Source organism: Monodelphis domestica, chromosome 1 (genome assembly GCF_027887165.1).
Source record: "Monodelphis domestica isolate mMonDom1 chromosome 1, mMonDom1.pri, whole genome shotgun sequence".
NCBI lineage: Eukaryota > Metazoa > Chordata > Mammalia > Didelphimorphia > Didelphidae > Monodelphis > Monodelphis domestica.
In genome coordinates, this window is record NC_077227.1 from 588,904,604 (window position 1) to 588,926,213 (window position 21,610).

Here is a 21,610-nt window from a genome sequence, read left to right on the forward strand (position 1 = left end):
TGACTATTTATGTGTGTGTGTGTGTGTGTGTGTATATATATTTTTTTTCTTTTTTGCCCAAGTATGTGCTTTTACATTTATGCCTCCTGAAATTTCCAGGCCTTGGATAAAAGCATAGATAGCATGTGAATCAAACTTTCAGATAAAATAAACTAGGAAAAATAGCTAATAGTGGAAGTCAAGATCCAAAAAGATCCTGACAGGACAGAAAAAAGGACCAAACCTAAAAAGAGCATATTTAATAGGAATAAATGTAAAGTCAAATCAAAAAATCAACCCTACAAATACAAAATAGGGAAGGTGTAGATAGCAGTCTGAAAAGGCTGGAATTTATTAGACTAAAATGTAGTATGAATCAATAGACTTGGTAAAAAGAAAAAAGGCAATGCGATTTTACTTTGCATTAAGACAGACATAGTATAAAAAAAAAAAAAAACTAGGAAAGTGATTGTCTTCCGTACTATATCCTTGTCAGTTCACATCTAAGGTGCTGCATTCATATTTTAGAAACATCATTGAAAATCCTGTGCTATGTTCAGAGGAGGGCAACCAGAATAATAATAATTCCATTATTTATAGAATTTTAATATAAAACCAATTAAAATTTATTAAATGTGTGTAATCATATATTTATACATGAAATATTTAAATGTGTCAACAATTTTAAATGATAATTAATACATAATACTTAATGTGCTATATAAATACACTACAAATAAACAAAACACTATAAAATGTCTTACAAATATTATCTTATTTGATCCTCATAATAATATTGGGAGGTAAGTGCTGTTAGCACCCCCATTTTATAGATGAAGAAATCAAGGCTCCCAGAAGCTAATTGATTTGCCTAGGGACTACATAGCTAGAAGGTGTCCTAGGTAGGATTTGAATTGAGGTCTTCCTGACTCCAAGTTCAGTGCTTTAGTTTTCTCTCTGTGAATTCCACCTGTTCCTGAGAGTTTTGCCTTCTGGGGCAAAGCAGAGCATGTCTAGCATCTTTTCTATATGGTAACCCCTAGGCTGTGCGTTGGAAGAATCATCTAAAAATCCAGGGATTATTTAACCTGAAGAAGGGAGGTGTATGGAGAATATGATTGTCTAAAAGGATATCATGTAGATAAAGGGACTAGAATTGCTCTGCTTGGCTCTGGAAGGCAGTCCTAGAAGCAATGGGTGGGAATTGCCAAGAATCCCTCCCCCTGTTCCCATTTCCCTTTAGTTAACTGATAATTTCTGATATCCAACAGTGAATAAATTGCCTGGGGAAACAATGGATTCCCTTTAACTCCAGGAATTCAGGAAGTGGCTGGATTAGCACTCATGGAAGATGATATAGAGAGGGTTGGGTGAAATGATCTCTGAGGTCTCCTCTGGGTTTCTGGGATTTTCTGAGGACTCAGATTCAACTCCTTAAAGTGATGAGACATCAGGGGAGGGGCTTAATGGTAGATAAAAAGTAATTATCAACACAAATCAGTGTTTCCAGGTATTCTGGGACAGTAGATACTAAATCTTCTGGATGGAAAGTATAATGTTCTAATGTAGTCTTCATAGTCTAAATAGCGTTGCATTATTCTCTTTCCTTTTTAATTTTAGTTTGATGAAGGAATGTCCACAGAAAAGAGCTTGTGGAATTGCTTGTTGGCTACGGGAGGGGGGTGGAAGGAGGGGAGGAAGGGAGAGAAAGAACATAAATCATGTTACCATGGAGAAATATTCTAAATTAATTAATTAAATAAAAGATTTTAAAGACCAAAAAAAGGAGAAAAAAAGAAAAGAGTATGAAGGTATTTCAGAGAATTATTTTCAAAAATATTTCCTGGGTCAGAGTCCCAGGCTAGACTAAGCCCCTAATTGTGCTTTTTTGAGGGCAAAGTTTTGTTGACAACCTCAGAGCTGCTGCTGTTCTACTTTTCCAGTGATTCTGGCAAGATAACCCTGAGATAACCTGGTGCCCCTACCCTGGTGCATGGGTCCTGCTTCCAATGAGTCTGGAGTTCCCTAATGACAGAGTTGTGGTTTAGTTTTTTGGTTGTGTCCAACCCCTTTGGGAGTTTTCTTGGCAAAGATACTGGAGAGGTTTGCCCTTTCCTTCTCCAGCTCATTTTGCAGATAAGGAAACTGAGGTAAACAGGGTTAAGTGATTTGCTCAGAGTCACATAACTAGTAAGTTTCTGAGTCAAGATTTGAACTCATGAAGATGAGTTTTCCTGACTCCAGACCCAGGGTCCTCTCCACTGTATCACCATGCATCCTGATTCCAAGGTGTCTAGAACTGCAGAGATTCCCTAATGGCATATGTCTCTCTCGAATCATTGGAAGCATGCTGAATGTAGTGGAAAGACCCTGGACTATGAATCACAGTGTAGTTCAAATCTCAGCTCTGTTATCTGAGCAACCTTCTTGGGCCTCAATTTTCTCATCTGTCAAGGGAGGGAATTGGACCAGAGTACCTGGTCCTTCTCGCTTCAAATCAATGAGCCCAAGAATGAGGTTCAAATTGCTAACACTTCCAATCAGTGGGCCTGTGACCCTGGCAAGTCACTTCATCTCTACTTGTTTTCACAACTATAAATGGGGGATAATACTTCCTTCATGGTATAGTGAGAATTAAATGCAACAACTATGGGGAAGCTCTTTATAAATTGCAAATCACTACACAAAGATGAGATATTATTACTGTTGTTGGAAGAATCATTAGGGAACTAAGTCTAAAGGGCAGAAAAACTAGCTTTTTCTTGAATTGATCTCAAAGTCCCTGGAGGAAGAACAAGAAGAATCTGCTTGATCACTTTATCTTATTTCCCCCTTGGTTGTTCTCCTTTGGATTTCGCCATCATATACCCAAGAACCTTATCAACCTGAACCTCATCATTCTGCAAGGCTGAATCAACCTTGGTTTTTCAGCCTCATCAGTACCCTCTATCCCGTGATTCTTCTGATTAGAGGATAAATGAAAAAGCCCTTCCCAAAGCCTCCAGTTAAGAAGGGGCTCAGGTGATCCACCTCTTCATTTGCCATTCAGCTGTACTCCTGAAGATTCTATCATATCCTCATGCTGGGTATCTTCTCTCCCTCCATCCCCTTTTCAGTCTCCTTTTGTATATTTTCTTCCTTCATTAGACTGCAAGCCCCTTGGGGGCAGGGACTATTTCTTATTTGTATGCCCTGTAGTGCCTGGAACCTAATGCCACTTAATAAGTGTCCATTGATTTAGCTCTGTACAGTCTGGAAAGCCTGATTATCAAGGCTTACCAAAATCTGGTCCTGCCCAACCTAGCCAACCTCATTTCCCAACCTCTACCCTGTGTTCTATTTGGATTGTCTTCCTACTTGTCCCACACACATATCATCTTCATTCTTATTCTGAAAAGTACTGCATGATCAAAGCATTTTAAAAAATCTTTTTTTTTTTGGTTTGGTCTGTGTTTCCTTTCAAACTGTTTAATATGGAAACCTTTTACATTGCTGCATGTGTATAGTCTATAGCAAATATCGAATTGTTGCCTTCTTAGAAAGGAGGGAGGGGAGTGAGAGGAGAGAATTTGGAACTCAAAAATTTTTTAAAAGAATGTTAAAAATTGTTTTTCAATGTAATCAGAAAAGAGTAACATATAAAAACATATTATACCATCTTCTCAGTCCTATTTAAATCCAATCAAAACTCCTCTCAACCTGTTTTTAAATGCCCAACTCAATTCTTACTTTGCCTATTGGTTTTTCCTGACTATTACTACCACTATTGATTGTTGTCTCCTCTAAATTCCAATAGCATGTATCATTTGAACACATAACTATCACTTAATTTTGAATTGTCTTTATTATTTGCTTTTGTTTCATTTGTGGCAGTCTTATCTCTCCAGTTAACCTATAAACTCCCTGATCTTGGGGAATGTGCTAAGTGATTTACAAATATTAGCCTAACAAGTAATAAATATTTAATTAATGAATGGAAGATTATTTTTACATGCGGAAATTCATTTTGTTTTATACTGCTTTGATTAATAAGGCCATCAGTACTGCATATTATTATGGAATCTCACAAATCATTAAATCCAAACTCTTCCTTTTATAAAGAAGGAAACTGAGTTGTGGAGGTGTCTTGCCCAAGATGATATAAGTAGTTAGTGGAAGACTTAGAATTTAAACCCAGATCCTATGACTTTGAATTCTGAGTTCTCTCCATTTGATAAGAAATAGGTGACATTCTTTTCAATAAACAGATTCCTATGTTGACTCCTTTATTATTCATTCACCCAAAGAAGTTTCATCAATTACAAAGGAGAGGGAGAATCTCATTTTATTATCTCATTTCTGCTAAATAAATGACATAGCACACCATTTTCTCGGAAGAAATGAAGACAGAACAAAATGGAATGACCCAGTCATTGTTGGATGAGAAAACTGAGGGTCAGAACACTCAAGTGACCTTGCCCAGATTGAACAACTAAATATCTGAGACTGAATTTGAATTCAACTCTTTCTTACTTCATCTAGTACTCTCTCCATTACACCATGATGATTCTGAACTGCATTGTCCCTCCTTTTTTGGTAGGATCACTAATATTCCACTCCTCTATTGTGTTGCCTATGGTCACATAAATCAGGGAAGCTTTATGATTCCTGAAATACCTGGGACTCTCAAACTTGCCTCCAGGGTGATCGGGGTAGGGTCTGTAACTAGAATCCTGTGACCCAGCAATTCCACCACTAGGTCTAGATCCCAAAGAGATCAAAGATACACAAATATTTACAGCAGCTCTTTTTGTGGTGAGAAAGACCTGGAAACTGAAGTTTTGGTTTTTTTTTTTTAAAGAATTTTGCACCATCTTTTGAGAGATGTGCTATAATCTAGTATTGAAAGCATAATCTATCTGGAGTCAGGATAAATGGGTTCAATTAAATCTAACAAATGCTTATTAAGTGTTTACTGGTTCCATTCCTGTTGTCTACAAACAATCTCTCATTCTTAAAAATCCTTTACTCAACCTATAATCTCTTCTGGTTATTATCTCTCCTCCCTTTCTAGGTGAAACCTCTACAAAATGTTAATAATCAGTGCCTCTACTCTCTTGACTCACTCCTCAGTTCAGTCCCTTCCAGTATAGTTTCCTATTTTGTCACTCTACTAAAGCAGTTCTCTTTTCTCCTGCATTTGACACTGTTGATCTCCTGGATATTCTTTCTTCATAGATTCCCTCTCCTCTCTGAAATATTTGGACACTGCTCTCTCCTTGTTCTTCTATCTGATCACTCCTCAGTCTTCTTTGTTAGATTATCATTAAGCAGTGTTATGCCTGCAAAAATGGGTAGACACCAGGACTCTCTCCTGGGTCCTCTTCTCTCTTTATCTTCCCTTTCATGTTGAATTCATTGGACTTCATGTCTTTAATTATTATGCCTGTCTACATGCCTTCCAGATCAATTTATCCAACCCTAAACTCTCTCCTAAGTATTGATTCTAAGATGGAAGGAAAGGTATTGTGTTTTTGTTTTTGTTTTTGCTTTTCTGTTTTTTGTAATTTCAAAACCCTGATAATAAAATACACCTCCAATCTTCTGGAATTAAGGTGAGGGACTCAAAATACAGAATCTACAATGCATTTTCAGATATGGCCAATATATTAATTTGTTTCATTTGAGTACACATAATTGTTATGGGAAAAGAGTGTTCAACTTAGGATGAAATGGATGGGTTAGTAGATAGTGAAAGATTTGAAAACAGATCAATAATGTATTCTTTAAATGAATAGGAACAGAAAGAAGTATAGAAGTCAACTCAGAGCAATGATGTTATTACTTACCTTTTTAAACCTAATATTTATCTATCATCTTTTTCTTTAATTAAAATTACATACAAGTTCATAGTTTCTTACATAGTCCTCTTCTCAGTTTTTTGTAGCATGAAATGTTTGTGATTTGATTATTATTGTTAGAAACCAAAAAAATAATAAAACTTGAATTCCCTATTTCAAAGATTGTTTTGAGGACTGAGATAAAATATACACAACTGTTATTTGCAGTTGGAGGCAATATACAAAAATCAGGAATTTTTATCTATCAAAAAGTTAAGTCATTTTTTTGGACACGTCTGATCCTTCATGACCCCATTTAGAGTTTTCTTGGCAAAGATACTGGGAGTAGTTTACCATTTCCTTCTCTGACTCACTTTACATATGGGGAAACTGAGGTAAACAGGGATTAAGTGACTTATCTAATGTCACCCAGCGAAGTATCTAAGGCCAGATTTGATGTCTTCCTGACTTCAGGTCTGACAGTCTATCCACTCTGCCACATATCTATCTCCCCAAATCATAAAGTTACTATTAGGAATGCTGTAAAGGTGCTGATGATCTTCCACCTCCTGAGAGCCATTTTCCACCAACATTCTGAGGCTGAGCTGCTCAAGAATCTTATTTCCAAATCCAATTCCTACAAGCTATGTTGCTCTTAGGTATAGACCTGAGTAGGAAGAGAACTGGCCTTGTTCCGACTTCTAATTGGATTGCTCACAGATAAAGAAAAGCTGGTCAGGCTCAAAGTAAAGTTGTGAACTAGGCACTTGCTGAGATCTATAGTTTTCTCTCTAGTCAATTGTCCTTAATGGAATTGCCTTGATCCTTTCCCAGTGGTTCCTAAGAACTGAACCTTTTTTTATGTGCCAGAATATCAAATGATTCTTAAAATGACTCTAATTCAGGTCTTCAATTATTTAATGATTTGGGTCTTAAAGGCTTTTCTCAAAGGGATACTTAAATCTGTTCACAGTGGGGAGGAAAGAAATCAGTAAAAGTCAGCCATTCTTTTCACACAGGGAGGAGGAGGAGAAGTAGGAGGAGGCAGAGAGCAGACAGCTACTGAGACGTTGACCAAATACTTATCCAGCTGGAAAAGATGCTCCTGGGACAGCCATGTAGGCAGCTGTCATGAAACCCCAAAGGGAGGCCCCCAGGACAAGGCTACTGGAGATTTGAAAGCTCCAAAGATCATAGCTGCCAATCAGGGCAAATTCTATTATATTAGTAACATTTTTTTTTCTTTCTGATATGACACCGGGGGAAAGAAAGCAATGAGCAGCAAGCACACAGCAAAGATGGCTTAGTGATTAGCAGAGAGGATTTCTACTGTCATGGGATGGCAATTGCTGAGATCCTGGATGTATCAATGACACTTTTGGAAAGAACCTGTCATGAAATGAATGTTACTCAGAAATCATTGGGACTTGGTCCATTTCAGGGAGGTCTAGATGTTATCACGATAAGAATTGGCTCTTGGGGCCCAGCTAGTTCCAGGAATCAGAAGTCCCTAATAGGGGACATTATCCTAAACTGGAGAAGAAGATAGAAGGCTCAAGACAGAAGGATGACATTTTCCAAATATTCCATCAAGTCAGATATCAAAGTAACTGTGGGCTGCAAATTCTAAAGGTTTAAGAAAAAGTGGAGGAATTAATTTCTGGTTGGAGAGTTGAAAAGCTCAGGGAAAAAGACAAAGGTCAGAGGATTATAGATTTAGAGCTAGAAGGGATCCTGTAGGTCAAATAGTCCAATCCTCTCATTTTACAGATGAAGAAACTGAGGCCCAGAGCAGTTAGGGATTTTCACTGATAATACTGCTATTATCTTGTGTTCGTTAGACTTGGTCCTTTAATTTCTTTTCTTTTTTTTTTTTTTTGCTGTGGTGAACTCCCAGTGTGGAAATTCTTTAAGTAATATCTGACAAAGTTCAGGAAGCCAAGAGTACAGGGAGAATGGAATTAGTCTGAATCCCAACTTTCTTGGATGCTTTGATTCCTGCCTACCCTACCCTCATTTGACTCTGATGTCCTGATTAGTGCTTTCTATAGATTGTCATCCTTGCTGAGTATGCTTGCTAATCATTCCTTTTTTTTCCCTTCCCAGTGTTATATATATATAATATAATCATAATAGCTAGGAGTCCTCACCTCTTTGGGCAGCTAGTTGATTACAGTGGAGGGCCAGGACTGGAGTCAGGAAGATTCATCTTCCTGAATTCAAATCTAGCCTCAGACACTTATGAACTTGGGGCCCTGGCAAGTTATTTAATCCTATTTGCCTCAATTTCCTCACCTATTAAAGGAACTGGAAAAGGAAATAGCAAACCAGTCCAGTATTCTTGCCAAGGCGACACTTAATGGGGTCACAAAGATTTGGATACAACTGAAAATAACTGAACAATTCACCTCTCTCCTGACTGCTAGCCTCTCATTTCAAACTGTGTGTTGGACATGTTGAACTGGATGTCCCATAGATATCTTTAACTCAACATGTCCCAGATGAAACTCATTATCTGTGCCTTCAATTTCTCTCCTCTTCCTAAATTTCCCTGACAGTGCCTAGGGTGACACCATTCTCCTAGTCACCAGTCATGCATGCACATGGAGTTGTCATTTGCTACTCCATTCTCTCTCATCTTCCAGATCTAATTTGCCAGGTCCTGTAGATTCTACCTTCATGATATCTCTTGTTATGCTCCCTTTTCTCCTCTGAAAGTGCTACCACCCTCATCATCTCCAGGCAAGTGTTCTCTGCTTGAACTCCCTGCTTTAGGTCTCACTCTACTGAAGTATAGTATATATTTCTCTCTCTCTCTCTCTCTCTCTCTCTCTCTCTCTCTCTCTCTCTCTATATATATATATATATATATATATATATATATATATATATGTAGTATAGTAAACTATCCCTCCTGAAACTCAGATCTGATCATGTCACAAACACAACCTCAATATAAAAAAGAACTCTAGTAGCTCTTTCTCACTTCCAGGATCAGATGTAAAATCTTCCCTTTGACTTTTTTCTTTTTCTTTTAAAATTTTTTATAAATTGGTAATAGAATAATTAAAAAAACTAAAACCCCACATCATATACCCATATAAACAAGTGATAAATCATATACTTTTCTTCTGTGTTTCTACTCCCACAGTTCTTTCTCTCCATGTGGACAGCATTCTTCCTCATAAGTCCCTCAGGGACTTATGGATCATTGGATCCATTGGATCCTGGATCATTGCATTGCTACTAGTAGAGAAGTCTATTACGTTTGATTGTTCCACAATGTTTCACTTTTTGTGTACAATATTCTCTTGGTTCTGCTCATTTCATCCACATCAGTTTATGAAGGTCTTTACCATCATATACCACAATTTGTTCAGCCATTCCCCAATTGAGGAACATCCCCTCATTTTCCATTTTTTTTGCCACCACAAAAAGTGTGGCTATGAATATTTTTGTACAAACATTTTTCATCATTATCTCTTTAGGGTTCAAACCTAGTAGTGATATTGTTGGGTCAAAGGGTATGCATTCTTTTAAAGCCCTTTATGCATAGTTCCAAATTGCCCTCCAGAATGGTTGGACCAATTCACAACTCCACCAGCAATATATTAGTGTCCCAATTTTGCCACATCCCCTCCAACATTTATTGCTTTCCTTTGCTGTCATATTGGCAAATCCACTTGGTATGAGGTCGTACTTCAGAGTTGTTTTAATTTGCATTTCTCTAATCAGGAGGGATTTAGAACACTTTTTCATGTGCTTATTGATGTTTTGATTTCATCCTATGAAAACTGCCTATTCATGTCCCCTGATCATTTGTCGATTGGAGAATGCCCCTTTTTTTTTGTAGATTTGAATTAATTCCTTATATATTTGGGAAATTAAACCTTTATCAGAGAATTTTGTTATAAAAATGCTCTCCCAGTTTGTTGCTTTCCTTCTTATTTTTGTTGCATTGGTTTTGTTTGTACAGAACCTTTTTAATTTGATATAATCAAAATCATTCATTTTACATTTTGCAATGTTCTCTATCTCTTGCTTGGTCTTAAGTTCCTTCTTTTCCTTCAGATCTGACAGGTATACTAATCTATGTTCACCTAATTTATTTATGATTTCACTCTTTATATTTAAGTCATTTACCCATTTTGAATTTATCTTGGTATAGGGTGTAAGATGTTGATCTAAGCCTAATTTTCCCCATACTGTTTTCCATTTTTCCCAGCAGTTTTTGTTAAATAGTTATTGTCCCAAAAGCTAGGGTTTTGGGGTTTATCAAATACTAGTTTATTGAGGTCATTTACCCCTAGTCTATTCCATTGATCCTTCCTTCTGTCTCTTAGCCAGTACCATATTGTTATGATGACAACTGCTTTATAGTACAGTTTAAGATCTGGTACTGCTAGGCCCCCATTATTTACATTTTTTCATTATTTCCCTTGATATTCTTGATCTTTTATTCTTCCAGATAAACTTTATTACAGTTTTTTTCTAATTCTATGAAAAAGTTTTTTGGTAGTTTGATAGGTATGGCACTGAATAAGTAATTTAGATAGAATTGTCATTTTTATTATATTAGCTCACCCCACCCATGAGCAATTAGTGTTTTTCCAATTGTTTAAATCTAGTTCTATTTGTGACTTTTTTTTAACCCTTATTTTCTGTCTTAGAATCAATATAAGCATTGGATCCAAGGCAGGAGAGTGGAAAGGGATAGGCTTTGGGGGTTAAGTGACTTTTGCCCAGGGTCACAGCTAGGAAGTACCTAAGGCCAGATTTGAATCCAGAATTTCCCATCTCCAGGTCTGCCTCTCTATACACTGAACCACTTAGCCATCCCTCCCTTTGGATTTTAAAGACCTTCTTCCTGCCTTTCCATTCTTCATATTCTTTATTCCCCAACAATTCTCACTGCAGAATGATGATACTGGCCTCCTTGTTATTCTTTGAACATGACACATCATCCCAACTTGGAGCATTTTCCCTTGACTTTCCTAATGCTAGTGCCTTCTCTGTTGATTATCTCCAATTTATCCTGTTTAGAGATAAATACATATATACAAATTTACATAGATGCAAGCATAGATACATTGATTCATAGGGTGATACTGTTTATATATAACTGTTTTATTGTCTCTCCCTTCAGGCTATGAGCTCCTTGTCTTTGTATCTCCAAAACTCAGCACAGTTCCTGGAACATAGGAGGCATTCAATAAATGTGAGTTGACTTGAGTTGACTTAGGAAATTCCAAACATTAAGACATAAATTTGACTCCCTTAATTAAAAAAAAAATCTGTTTACCGCTGGCCTTTTTAAGGCAAAAAATCAGGATATTATTAACTTTAAGTTAAAGAAATGGACAGTTTCTGTAAATGGACCAGCTTGGAAAAGGTAAGAAGTTAGGGGGAAAAAAGTAAATCTTTTTTTTTTTTAATTTTCCTCAGTTTGAAAAGATCAATACAACTAAGGAGCAGCTTTTGCCTGGGTCTTCTGCTCCAGGACACTTTTAGTGGGGTTTAGAGTCCTCCTTGAACTGGTAATTCTCTGCCATAAGCTTTTCAGTTTTTCTTTTGCCTGTTGCTCCTTTGCCACAAATTCTTTTTTTTTTTAACCCTTACTTTCTGTCTTACTATTGAATTGAATATTGGTTCAAGGCAAACAAGCCATAAGCGACTTGTCCAGGATCACACAACTATGAAGTGTCTGAGGCCACATTTGAACTTAGGACCTCCCTTCTCCAGGCCTGGCACTGAGTCACTTAGCTACCCCTTTCTGTTCAACTCATTAAATCCTAGGTGCAGGAATGCTTTTTTCCCCATTTCTGTGGTCCTTCTCAGAGCATACTTCCAAGTCTATGCATATCCTTTCAAGAATTCTCAGGAATAAAATTTAAAAATCACAATAGTCTCAGATCACTCCCAGGGTTTGCATTAATGTGATATTAATAAGTTAATAAGATTTTAATCCCTACTCTTTTACAAAAATGAATAATATATTAAGAGAATGGGTTCAAGTCCCATTCCCATATTATTCATTTTTGTAAAAGAGCAGGTATATATATATATATATATACACACACACATATATATACACATGTATGTGTATATATATATATATATATCCCAGTGGAATTGCTTGTTAACTCTGCCTGGGAGGGGGGAGGGAGAAAGGGAGAAAGAAAACATGAATCATGTAACCATGGAAAAGATTTTAACATTATAATAAAAAATAAGATGTGAATCCCCTTGTTAGAATCTTTTTGTATAGAAGTTCATTTTCCTACTTCTATATACCATAAAGTAGTATTTCAACATGTGGCATCCCAAAGAAAAGAACTCATAAGCACATCTATGAGGCTTTTGACTTCCCTCTACCAAAGTCTATTGTAACATCAAGCAAGGGCTTTTGCAACCAGGATGTTACTTTCCTAAGTCACCAGACTAAGTTCCATTTAACATACACAGAGTTGGTCAATTGGCTTTAGCAGGAAGATAAACATAGCACAGTATAGGTCACGGATAGTTACCTTGGTTTCCAGATGCCCTGGTTAAGACTCTCAGATAAAGCCTCAGAGCCTTTGGTGGCTCCCCTTAGATTTCCTTTTGGGAATTGCCTGTGAGTTTTGACCCCATCCTACTATCTCGAGGTTCCTGGGCTTGCTGTTTTGGAAGCTGGTCTCATTATTATAGTTTGGGCAGGTATGAATGATTAATAATGAGTACTAGCCTTTTAGCATTCAGCAAATGATCATTTATGACCAATAAACATAGACCCCTATTGCCATCAATTTATCATTTAAAAATGTTTATCATTATCATTTACTTTATCTATCATTTGCTTCCTTCCCTATAATTGTTCATGATCATTTAATAAACAATCATCATAATCATCATTAGGCTGATTGTCCTATTCCCTAGAATTCCGTTATCTCGGCGCTGTGGGGAGGCAGAAGAAGAGTGTGTGATCTCTGCTGTCAACCTCATAGTCTAGTTGGAGAGAGAAGACTGAACATGAAAGGTAAGGCTCTGCATGCTGAAATGGCAGTAAAGCCTAGAAACACAGCTGGAGTTCAGAGAAGGGGTATCAGTGAGATCTGCAGAAAATTTTTAAAAGGCATCATGGAGGACATGAGATCTGAATTTTACTTTGAAAATTGGATGGTAATAGAATGGGTAAGAATTAAATAGCTCTGGGGAAAACAGGAAAGTTTTACCTGCCAAGAAAGCATTAGCAAAAAGACCAAAGCAGTGGTGAGCATGTATGATGCCAGTGATAAAGATGTGCCTGGGCACTATGAGAATCTACACTGGGGAGCAGTAGAAAATGAGCATCCATCCAGATTATGAAGAATTTTAAAACCAAGCATCAGGGTTTCACCTTCATGTGGTATGGAGATGCTCAAGGTTTTTGGGCAGAAGAGAAATGTGTTTGAGGAAGATTACTCCGGTAGCAGGGTACAGACCAGATTACTACTAGGAAGAGGTCTGAAGGTAAATGTTATACCTGAAGGGTATTTGCCCACACAGTACTGAAGCCATAGAGCTTACCTAGGGATAAGCCAGGCTGGGAAAAGGGTGAAGATGAACCAGCATCTGAGGTTCATTCTTCAATCTGTGCTACCCATATAGACAATGATTTGACAATGTACCTAAGAAGTGACCTAAACTCCTTTGTAGGGACTACCAACACAACCCTCCCCAAGGGTGGACAAACCAAGGCATTGCAAGGCACTATAGAGCTCCTGCAATGTCTATACAGGCAAAATATTTGAGGTTAAAAGAAATATCTAAGCAGTGTTGAAGCAAACCAGGAAGGGATGCCAGCATGATGCTGTGAAAAAGAGAAGTGACAGTCCTCCCTAATTTACCCTGGTAAAAATGGGGATTCATGACTGATTGATTTGCAGTGAATTTCTAGAGTTATTAGCATTAGCTGAATCATTTCTATCTCCCTTAGCATTTGAATTCTTGAATCAATGTCCAGCTACCAGTTGGCTGATCTCTGCTATAGTAATTCACACTTATATAGTGATTTGAGATTTATAAAGGATTTTCTCCCCAATAGTCTTGTAAGACAGATGCTATATAATGATCTCCACTTTACAGAGAAGGGAACTGACTCTGAGAGAGGTAAAATGACTCAGCCACAGCCACACAATTCATAAATATCTGGGCTAGAAAAATTGAATGTTCTGATTTGAATGCTGTTTTCACCATACCATGCAAAGGTACCAGGGTGGGTTGTGGACTTGTGACAATCACCTTGATTCTCACGGTCTCACACTGCTCTGCCCACTGAGTCTGCAAGCAGCTGGAAAGTAATTCTTTTTGTACAGAGGCTAGGGAAATTTCAGGAGAGTAGTGGAAAGGACAGGGAAGAGAGGACTTATAGTGCTTTCTTCTCCCTTCTCTTAAGGTTATATAGTCATCAACATTTTGGAGACAAAGAGGAGAACCAAGTACTATCTTACTACTTTTTTTCAAATTGTGAATGTATGATGTATGAAAGTTTCTAAGAATTTATTAGAGAAGTCAATTGCTTCATAACATCAACTGGTTCCTACTCTTTACAAGAGTAAGAGTAACCATGTTAAAAAGAAACCTAAAGCATATTCATGATGATTCTTAACATAAAAAGCACAATTTTCAAACATATTGCATCATATATGAACCTGCCTGATATTTAACAATTCTTCTAAATTGTTAACTATAAAGCTAGTTACTACATTTCTCGAGTTTTCCTTAAAAATATTTTTTCCAGAATACCATTAATAATATAAATTTGCAGAGTGTTGATGTGTTGGTGTCTGAAAACACTGCATTTTTCAAAAGATGTATAATACCAGTTATCATACTTTTCAAATGTTCTTGGGATACTTTACATAATTCCCTTTGCTTTTTCCCTTAAGAATACAATTTTCTTTCCCCTCCTAAGTTGCATAGGATCAAAAATATACAGCTGGAAGGGATTTCAAAGGCTTTCCAGTCCAACTCTCTCATTTTAGAGATAAAGTTATTAAGGCCATAAGAGGTTAGGTGACTTACCCAAAGTCACTCAAGTTTTTCTATGATCAAGAGTAACCAGATCACTACCCTTTGGTCTGTAATCTGCTCCCATGTTACACATCAAATAGAGGTAATCATCTTCCTGAGAGGGATGCAACACACTTTTCAGGATATTACAAAGCTCATGTATTGCATTCCAAGTTTTTCCTTACATTTTCCTCAACCCCACTCACCCCCAACCCACCCCCCACACCATACATACATACACCCCCCTATGAAAAGCTCAGGAAGTTGATTTCAATTTCTAACAGCACTGTCTCTAGAATATAGATGAAGTTATCAAAGATAAGGTAATTGGGAATTCCTGGATAAGTAGCTGGCTTGTTCGCTATGGTGCAGTGGATAGAGTGCCAGACCTAGAGTCAGGAAGACTTATCTTCCTGAATTCAAATTTGACCTTGGACACTTACTAGCTATCTAACCTTGGGCAAGTGACTTAACCCTTTTGGCCTCAGTTTCCTCATCTGTAAAATGAGTTAGAGAAGGAAATGGCAAACCATTCCAGGGTCTCTACCAAGAAAACTCCAAATGGTATCATAAAGGAAGGGTTGGAAATGACTAAAATGGCTAAAGGACAACAAACGTTGGCTTGTTAGCTCAGATGGGTTAGGACAATTATAGATCAAGAAACCAAATATATATTTTATTATTAATATGATTTAATATTTTAAAACTTTTTTAATCAATGCTCTTCCAGGTTCAATGTTTGCCAAAGTTCACTGAATACAGGAGGCATGCCTTTTACTTTCTCTTATCCCCTTCAGCATCATCTAGTGTTTATGCACACCACAGATGCCGGTTAGTCAATAACCATTTTTTAAAGCACCTTCTATGTACCAGGTACTGTGCTGAGCAATGGGGATACATAAAAAAGGGGAAAAGACAGCCCCTGCCCTCAAGGAACTCACAGTCTGATATGTCTAAAAGATGCTTATTGATTGACTGGCTACTTGAATGAGGAGGATTTAAGAGGTGAGTACACCTTAATTATGGAACAAAAACTACTGGATCCAATTCTTAATTTTCCAACACTTGTTAGATATCTTTTTAAAAAATGTAGAGCCTTTTAAACATCAATTTCAACTTCTACAAGAAAATGAACACACAGGACTGTGGTAAAGGATGGTTAGAGACTTAATTCTTCCTAGCACCCCTCAGTGCTCCCCCTTCCTCCAAACAACTTGCAGTTGCAGAATTTAGAGCATAATTTCTTGGACTAAGTACTATGATTGTATTATTGAGTATATCAATGATACATACAAGGAGGAAAAGAACATAAAATTCTCAATATAGCTTCCCTTTATTTGTATAAAAGGATCCAGTCAAAATAAAGCAGATTAATGCATATCTTTGTATCATAGGCAAAAATCAATTCTTTGCCTCAATTTTTCTAGGGGCCTACAGTCAAGAAGATGAGTTAAAATCCAGCTTCAGACACTTACTGTGACCCTGAACAAGTCATTTAACCTTGCTTTGTCACATCTGTAAAATGTAGATAATAGTACCCACTTCCTGGAATTGTTGATCAAATGAAAAATTTGTAAAAGCACTTAGCACAGTGACAGGCACTTAGTAGGCCCTTATTTCTTTCTCCCTTCTGCTTCCTTTCACTTTCCAAATCTTTTTGGCAGTAGAGACTTGGTCATATTTTAGATATGCTGAAATACCTCTGTTCCATTTGTCATTTGGGCCACTTAGCAAAGACTGCAAAGGTTGTTTGAATTTAACATGATGATCGTCATTTTTGTGACTTGACTTTTAAGAAATAAATATAAGCTGGTGGACTAATTAGTGAAACTAATGAAAAAGGCAGTACTTTCAGCTACTTGTGTGTGTGTTTTTTTTACAAAGCACTCATGTTGCCTATGTTTTTGTAATATCATTTATTATTTTTATATAATATACGACAAGGAAGAAGTCAATATAGGCTCCAAGGGAAGCTGAACAAATCTTTGTTATTTACAGCAGAACAAGAATAGTTAGAATCTACACCTTCTCAAAAGGCCTTTATCCTTTATGATATATACAACCCAGTCTTGTGATTAACAGCAAAAATTAATGTATACATTTATTCTTTACCCATGAGGCTGTTTTTTAAAAAAAGGAAAATTAAATTGAAATAAAAATGATGCCAATAATGCCCCTTGGCTGTTTCTTTAGATATTTCTTCTATAAACTCTCCATCTAATTAATTTGTTTCTGACCATGTTCACATTGTCCAATCCCAAAGAACATCCCTTAAGAGGTTTTGTTTGCTTGTTTTTGCCAATACAGGAAGCATAGCTTCACATTCATTGTAAAGCCTTGTATCTGGGAAAAGATGAAGGAATGAATCTGTACTTTGTTTAGAGAAGGGTACTGAAAATAAACAACAATATTTGAAAAAAAAATCCCTGTCCTGCCATTGAATCTCAGTCAGTGGAGAATTTGGGACAAACTCCTACGAAAGTAAGAATGATATGTTTTTATGAGTCTTTTCTGATTCTGGATTCTGCTTGGGTTCTGAACCCACCACAGGTCCTCAGTCATTGATATTGTAGGACATATAGTCTCAACCTTTTCTTCTGATCTCCCACCCATCAACCTGATGAGGGGTTCCACACACTTGTTGGGAATGTTGGTTACAAACTGACCCCACACTAATATCCCTGCTCCTAGGAAAATGCACCACAGCCACAAGTCTGGACTAAGACTGGTACAACAGAAAATATTTCCACCAAATTGTACAATGAGGAACTGAAAGGCAAAGGTTCCCCCCACAATGATGCAAAAGAAATTATTGCTACGCATTCCTTCCAAAACATTTCTCTCCCCATGAATCTTTCGGGCATTAATTTCATTGAAAAGTTGCATCATAACGAAAGTGTTGAAAATCATTGTGTAGTGGGTAGAAGGAGAGGCGTGGAGAAGAGCTTTTCTTCCACTCTCAAAACCAAACAGCTCTTCACCAACAAACATAAGAACAAAAGTGACTGTAAGCTGGTACACTGCATGGCCCAAAATATACTTTACCATGGAGCTGGACAAGAGATGCTGTTTCTTTTCAGGAAAGTCTCTTAGCAGAAGCGTCTTTGTTGGCTTTTCAGTGACTAAGGCCAAGGAAGCAAATGTATCCATTATGAGGTTAATCCATAGCATTTGTACCGCTTTAAATGGTGAATCCTGTGTCACACATGCCCCTATAAAAGCCACTGTTGTTGCTACTATACTAAGAGTAAGCTGAAACTGGAGGAACTTGGAGATGTTGTCATAAATGCTCCTTCCACACATAATTGCTTTCATAATGCTTGTGAAGTTCTCGTCCATGAGAATGATGTCTGAAGCTTCTCTAGCGATATCTGTTCCAATGATACCCAAGGCAAACCCAACATCTGCCACTTTTAACACTGGGCCATCATTAGTGCCATCCCCTGTTACAGCTACAATCTGCCTCACTCCCAAAACATCACTGTCAATTATACCCTTTACAAGAGCGTACTTGTCAGAGGGGGAAGAGCTTGCAAGCACACGAAGCCTTGGCCAAATCTTATCTAAAAGTGTCTGTTCAATCTTCCCATATTTATTACGTATTAGTCTATTGAAATCTCTGCCTTCTAGAGACAAATAATTGTCATGGAGGTTCAAGATGCCACATTTGAATGCTATAGCCCGTGCAGTATTGAGGTTATCCCCAGTGACCATCCGTACAGTAATTCCAGCTTGCTGGCATTCCTTAATGGCACTTGGAACCTCAGGTCTAACAGGATCTTCAATGCCTACAAGGGCAATACAAGTAAGTTCTGTAATGATATCCTCTTCTCTGTCCCAGTCTGGTTCCATTTCCTGGTCTGAGAATTCTCTGAAGGCTAGACAAATGGTTTGAAGTCCCTCAGAAGTCATTGGCTCAATAATATTATGAAAGATCTCTTCTTTTTTGGTTTCTGTCAATTCCACAGGCTCTCCCATTTTGTCCAGGATTTTACAACACTTCTCTAATACTATTTCAGAACGACCTTTACTAAACATCAGGAAACCTCCGCTGGACAATTTTAATACAGTGCTCATGTATTTTCTATCTGAGTTGAAGGTATATACTTTATACAAACTCTGCTGTGGTATTTTGTTTCTTTCTGTTTCATAATCCAAGTCCAAATGCAGGAGAAATCCCAATAAGGCACATTCGGTCTTATTGCCAATTTGTTGTACTGACTTCTGACCACCTTTGGGAAGAATGACATTGGAAGTATAAGAACAATTAATAGTAATACCTTTTAAAAGGTACTCCAGGATGGGGTCTGGGATAGAATTGGTTTTGGGAAGCCTTTGGTAATGATTCTCACCAATATACGCTTGGACTACAGTCATTCTGTTCATGGTCAGCGTTCCAGTTTTGTCTAAACAAATAGTTGTGGCATTTCTTACTGACTCATAAACATCCAAATGCCTTACTAGGTTATTGTCCTTCATCATTCTCTTTACCCAGTAAGCCAAAGACAGTGTAACTGCAAGAGGAAGACCTTCAGGTATAGACACCACCAAGATTGTTATTCCAATAATGAAAAATTTAATAAAGTATCGGGTATAAACTGAAGTACAATCCAAAGTCCATTTTTGTCCCTCGATCACAAAAGTATTAATGACAAAGTGAGTCACAAGGGTGACTACTGTGATTGAAGCCATAAGCATACTACACTTTGTAATCAAAACTGCTAATTTTGACAGTTTCTTTTGTAGCACTAACTTTTCTTTGGAGTAAGAATGTTTTAGTTTTAATATACTTTTGCAATGACTTTCCCACTGCTGCGCTTTCCTCTGAGCTTCCAGGTTTCCTTGCTGGGCACTAGCATCAAGCAAGGTCAGGATGATCCCAGTTTGTGAATTGGGCCCTACAGCTGTTACTATGATTTTGCCCCAGCCCTCCCTCACGTAGGTTCCAGACAGAAGAATTGGGTCCCGGTCCAAGGACTTATTCACCATGTTCAGTTCTCCGGTCAAGGAACTCTCGTCCATTTTTAAGTTTAGCCCATGGAGTAATACCCCATCTGCAGGCAGCATATCCCCATATGACACCGGGACCACGTCACCCACCACGATGTCCTTGACAGGTACCTCCAGGATCTGGCCATTCCGAAATACCTTTCCTTTCTGACTTTGGACCACTCGGTCTTCCAGATTCCTGAACTGCTTTTCCTTGTTCCAGTCACTTAAGGCTGTGGCCAGAACCACCAAAGCCACGGATATCAGCAGGACAGTGCCCTCCAGCCACCTTACCAACTCATCTTCTGCCTCCTTCTCAGAGCCTGCTACGACCCCGCCAACGTCGCAACCTTTGGTCTCTCTGTTGATCTTGAGCTCATAGAAGGCCACGGCTAGTGACAGTACAGCGGCCACCTCCAGGAAAATGAGCGTAGTGTCCTGCAGCGAGTCCCATACCAGTTCCAAAAAATATTTGCCCCGGGGTTTTGGCACCTCATTGGTGCCGAACTGTTCTCGCCTACGGCTCAGTTCGACAGGGTCCAGGGGGAGCCCGAACTCGGGGTTCGTCTGCAGTAGCAGGCACAACCCAGAAACGCCTCCGAAGTGCGCCTCCAGCTGCTCCAACGCTTCCAAGCCCCGTAATCTCATTAACTGCCCCAGGTCCTTCAAGCTCACCTGCAGCAGCCTCTCTTGTAACTGAGATAAACTCGCGGAACCTGCCCGGGCCGGTGATGGACCCGAGGGGCTCTTATAGGCCATCCGGGGCTTTGTCAAGCCCTCTCCCTTCAGCTATGCTTGGATCCTTGCCTTTGGGTCAACTACAACCTCTCTCCCTCGCCATTCCGCCAGCGAGACAGACACCTAGAACTCCAGATCAACCGCCAACCTGAGCCTTTGGAGCCTTTCCGGTCCTACAGCCTCGAGGCCTCTCAGCACGAGCTTAGTACCCACAGTGCGCAGCCGCTTCCTCCTGGAAACCTACTTTTCCTCTTCCTCCTCCTTTCTCTCTCCTCACATAGGATGCTCACCACCCACTAAGAGGTTACAAGCCCTCAGCATTGCTCCTTACACTTCTCTCTTTACCAGGTCACCCTGTCTTCTCCATTTAAGCTCCTCTTTTGAAGACCCTCAGCAAATGCTGCCCACTCCTAGGCAGGCTCCCAGGCATGGGACTTAATCCCAACTGCTCCTTATTTTTTAAGTGCTTAGTGCACTTGGTTAGTGCAACCCCCCCCCCCAACAAACAAACAACAACAACAAAACAGAAAACAAAAGCCATTGTTCTCTTCCATCATCCATTTGAAGATGCAGCCTGGCAACTCCTCCTGCAGATGCTGCAGCCATGGCTACTGAAGACCCAAAGAGGAAAGTTTTTGCTACCAAAGTTCTTGACACTGTCAAATGGTTCAACTTCAAAAACAGAAGTCACTTCATTAGTGGAAATGACTTTGAAGAAGAGAAATTCCCATCTGTTTTGCCATTGTACCCTAAGGAACATGGGACCCCTTTCCACCTGACTTGCAGCTGAAATCTTCCAAATATCTCTCTATTAGATTGTGAGCTCTTTGAGAGTAGTGATTATCTTTTCTTTTTGTTCATCACAGTGCTTAGAGTGCATATAGTAATGGTTTAATAAAAGTTTCCTTTCCTCATTCAACCAGAGTGATAGCTTTATGAATAGAAAGAAAGGGACAGATGTGAGGAATGTGAAGGTAAGACTGATTTGATGATTGATTAGATATGTGGATATTGGGTGAAGAAAAATAAGGAGTGAAGATGACATGGAGCTG

General features: G+C 38.4%; 1 protein-coding gene across 1 annotated transcript; it reads right to left on the minus strand.

The window, feature by feature from the left end:
• Window positions 1-16,728: 16,728 nt before the first annotated feature.
• LOC100033060 (plasma membrane calcium-transporting ATPase 1-like) lies at window positions 16,729-20,731 on the minus strand. Its single transcript, XM_016432804.2, has one exon. It carries the CDS (start codon window positions 20,577-20,579, stop codon window positions 17,280-17,282), a length of 3,300 nt encoding a protein of 1,099 aa, XP_016288290.1. The 5' UTR covers window positions 20,580-20,731; the 3' UTR covers window positions 16,729-17,279.
• Window positions 20,732-21,610: the final 879 nt, after the last annotated feature.

What these genes read in the sequence shown, in the direction of transcription:
- LOC100033060 (XM_016432804.2), bottom strand. Translation starts at nt 20,579, where the DNA reads ATGGCCTATAAGAGCCCCTCGGGTCCATCACCGGCCCGGGCAGGTTCC.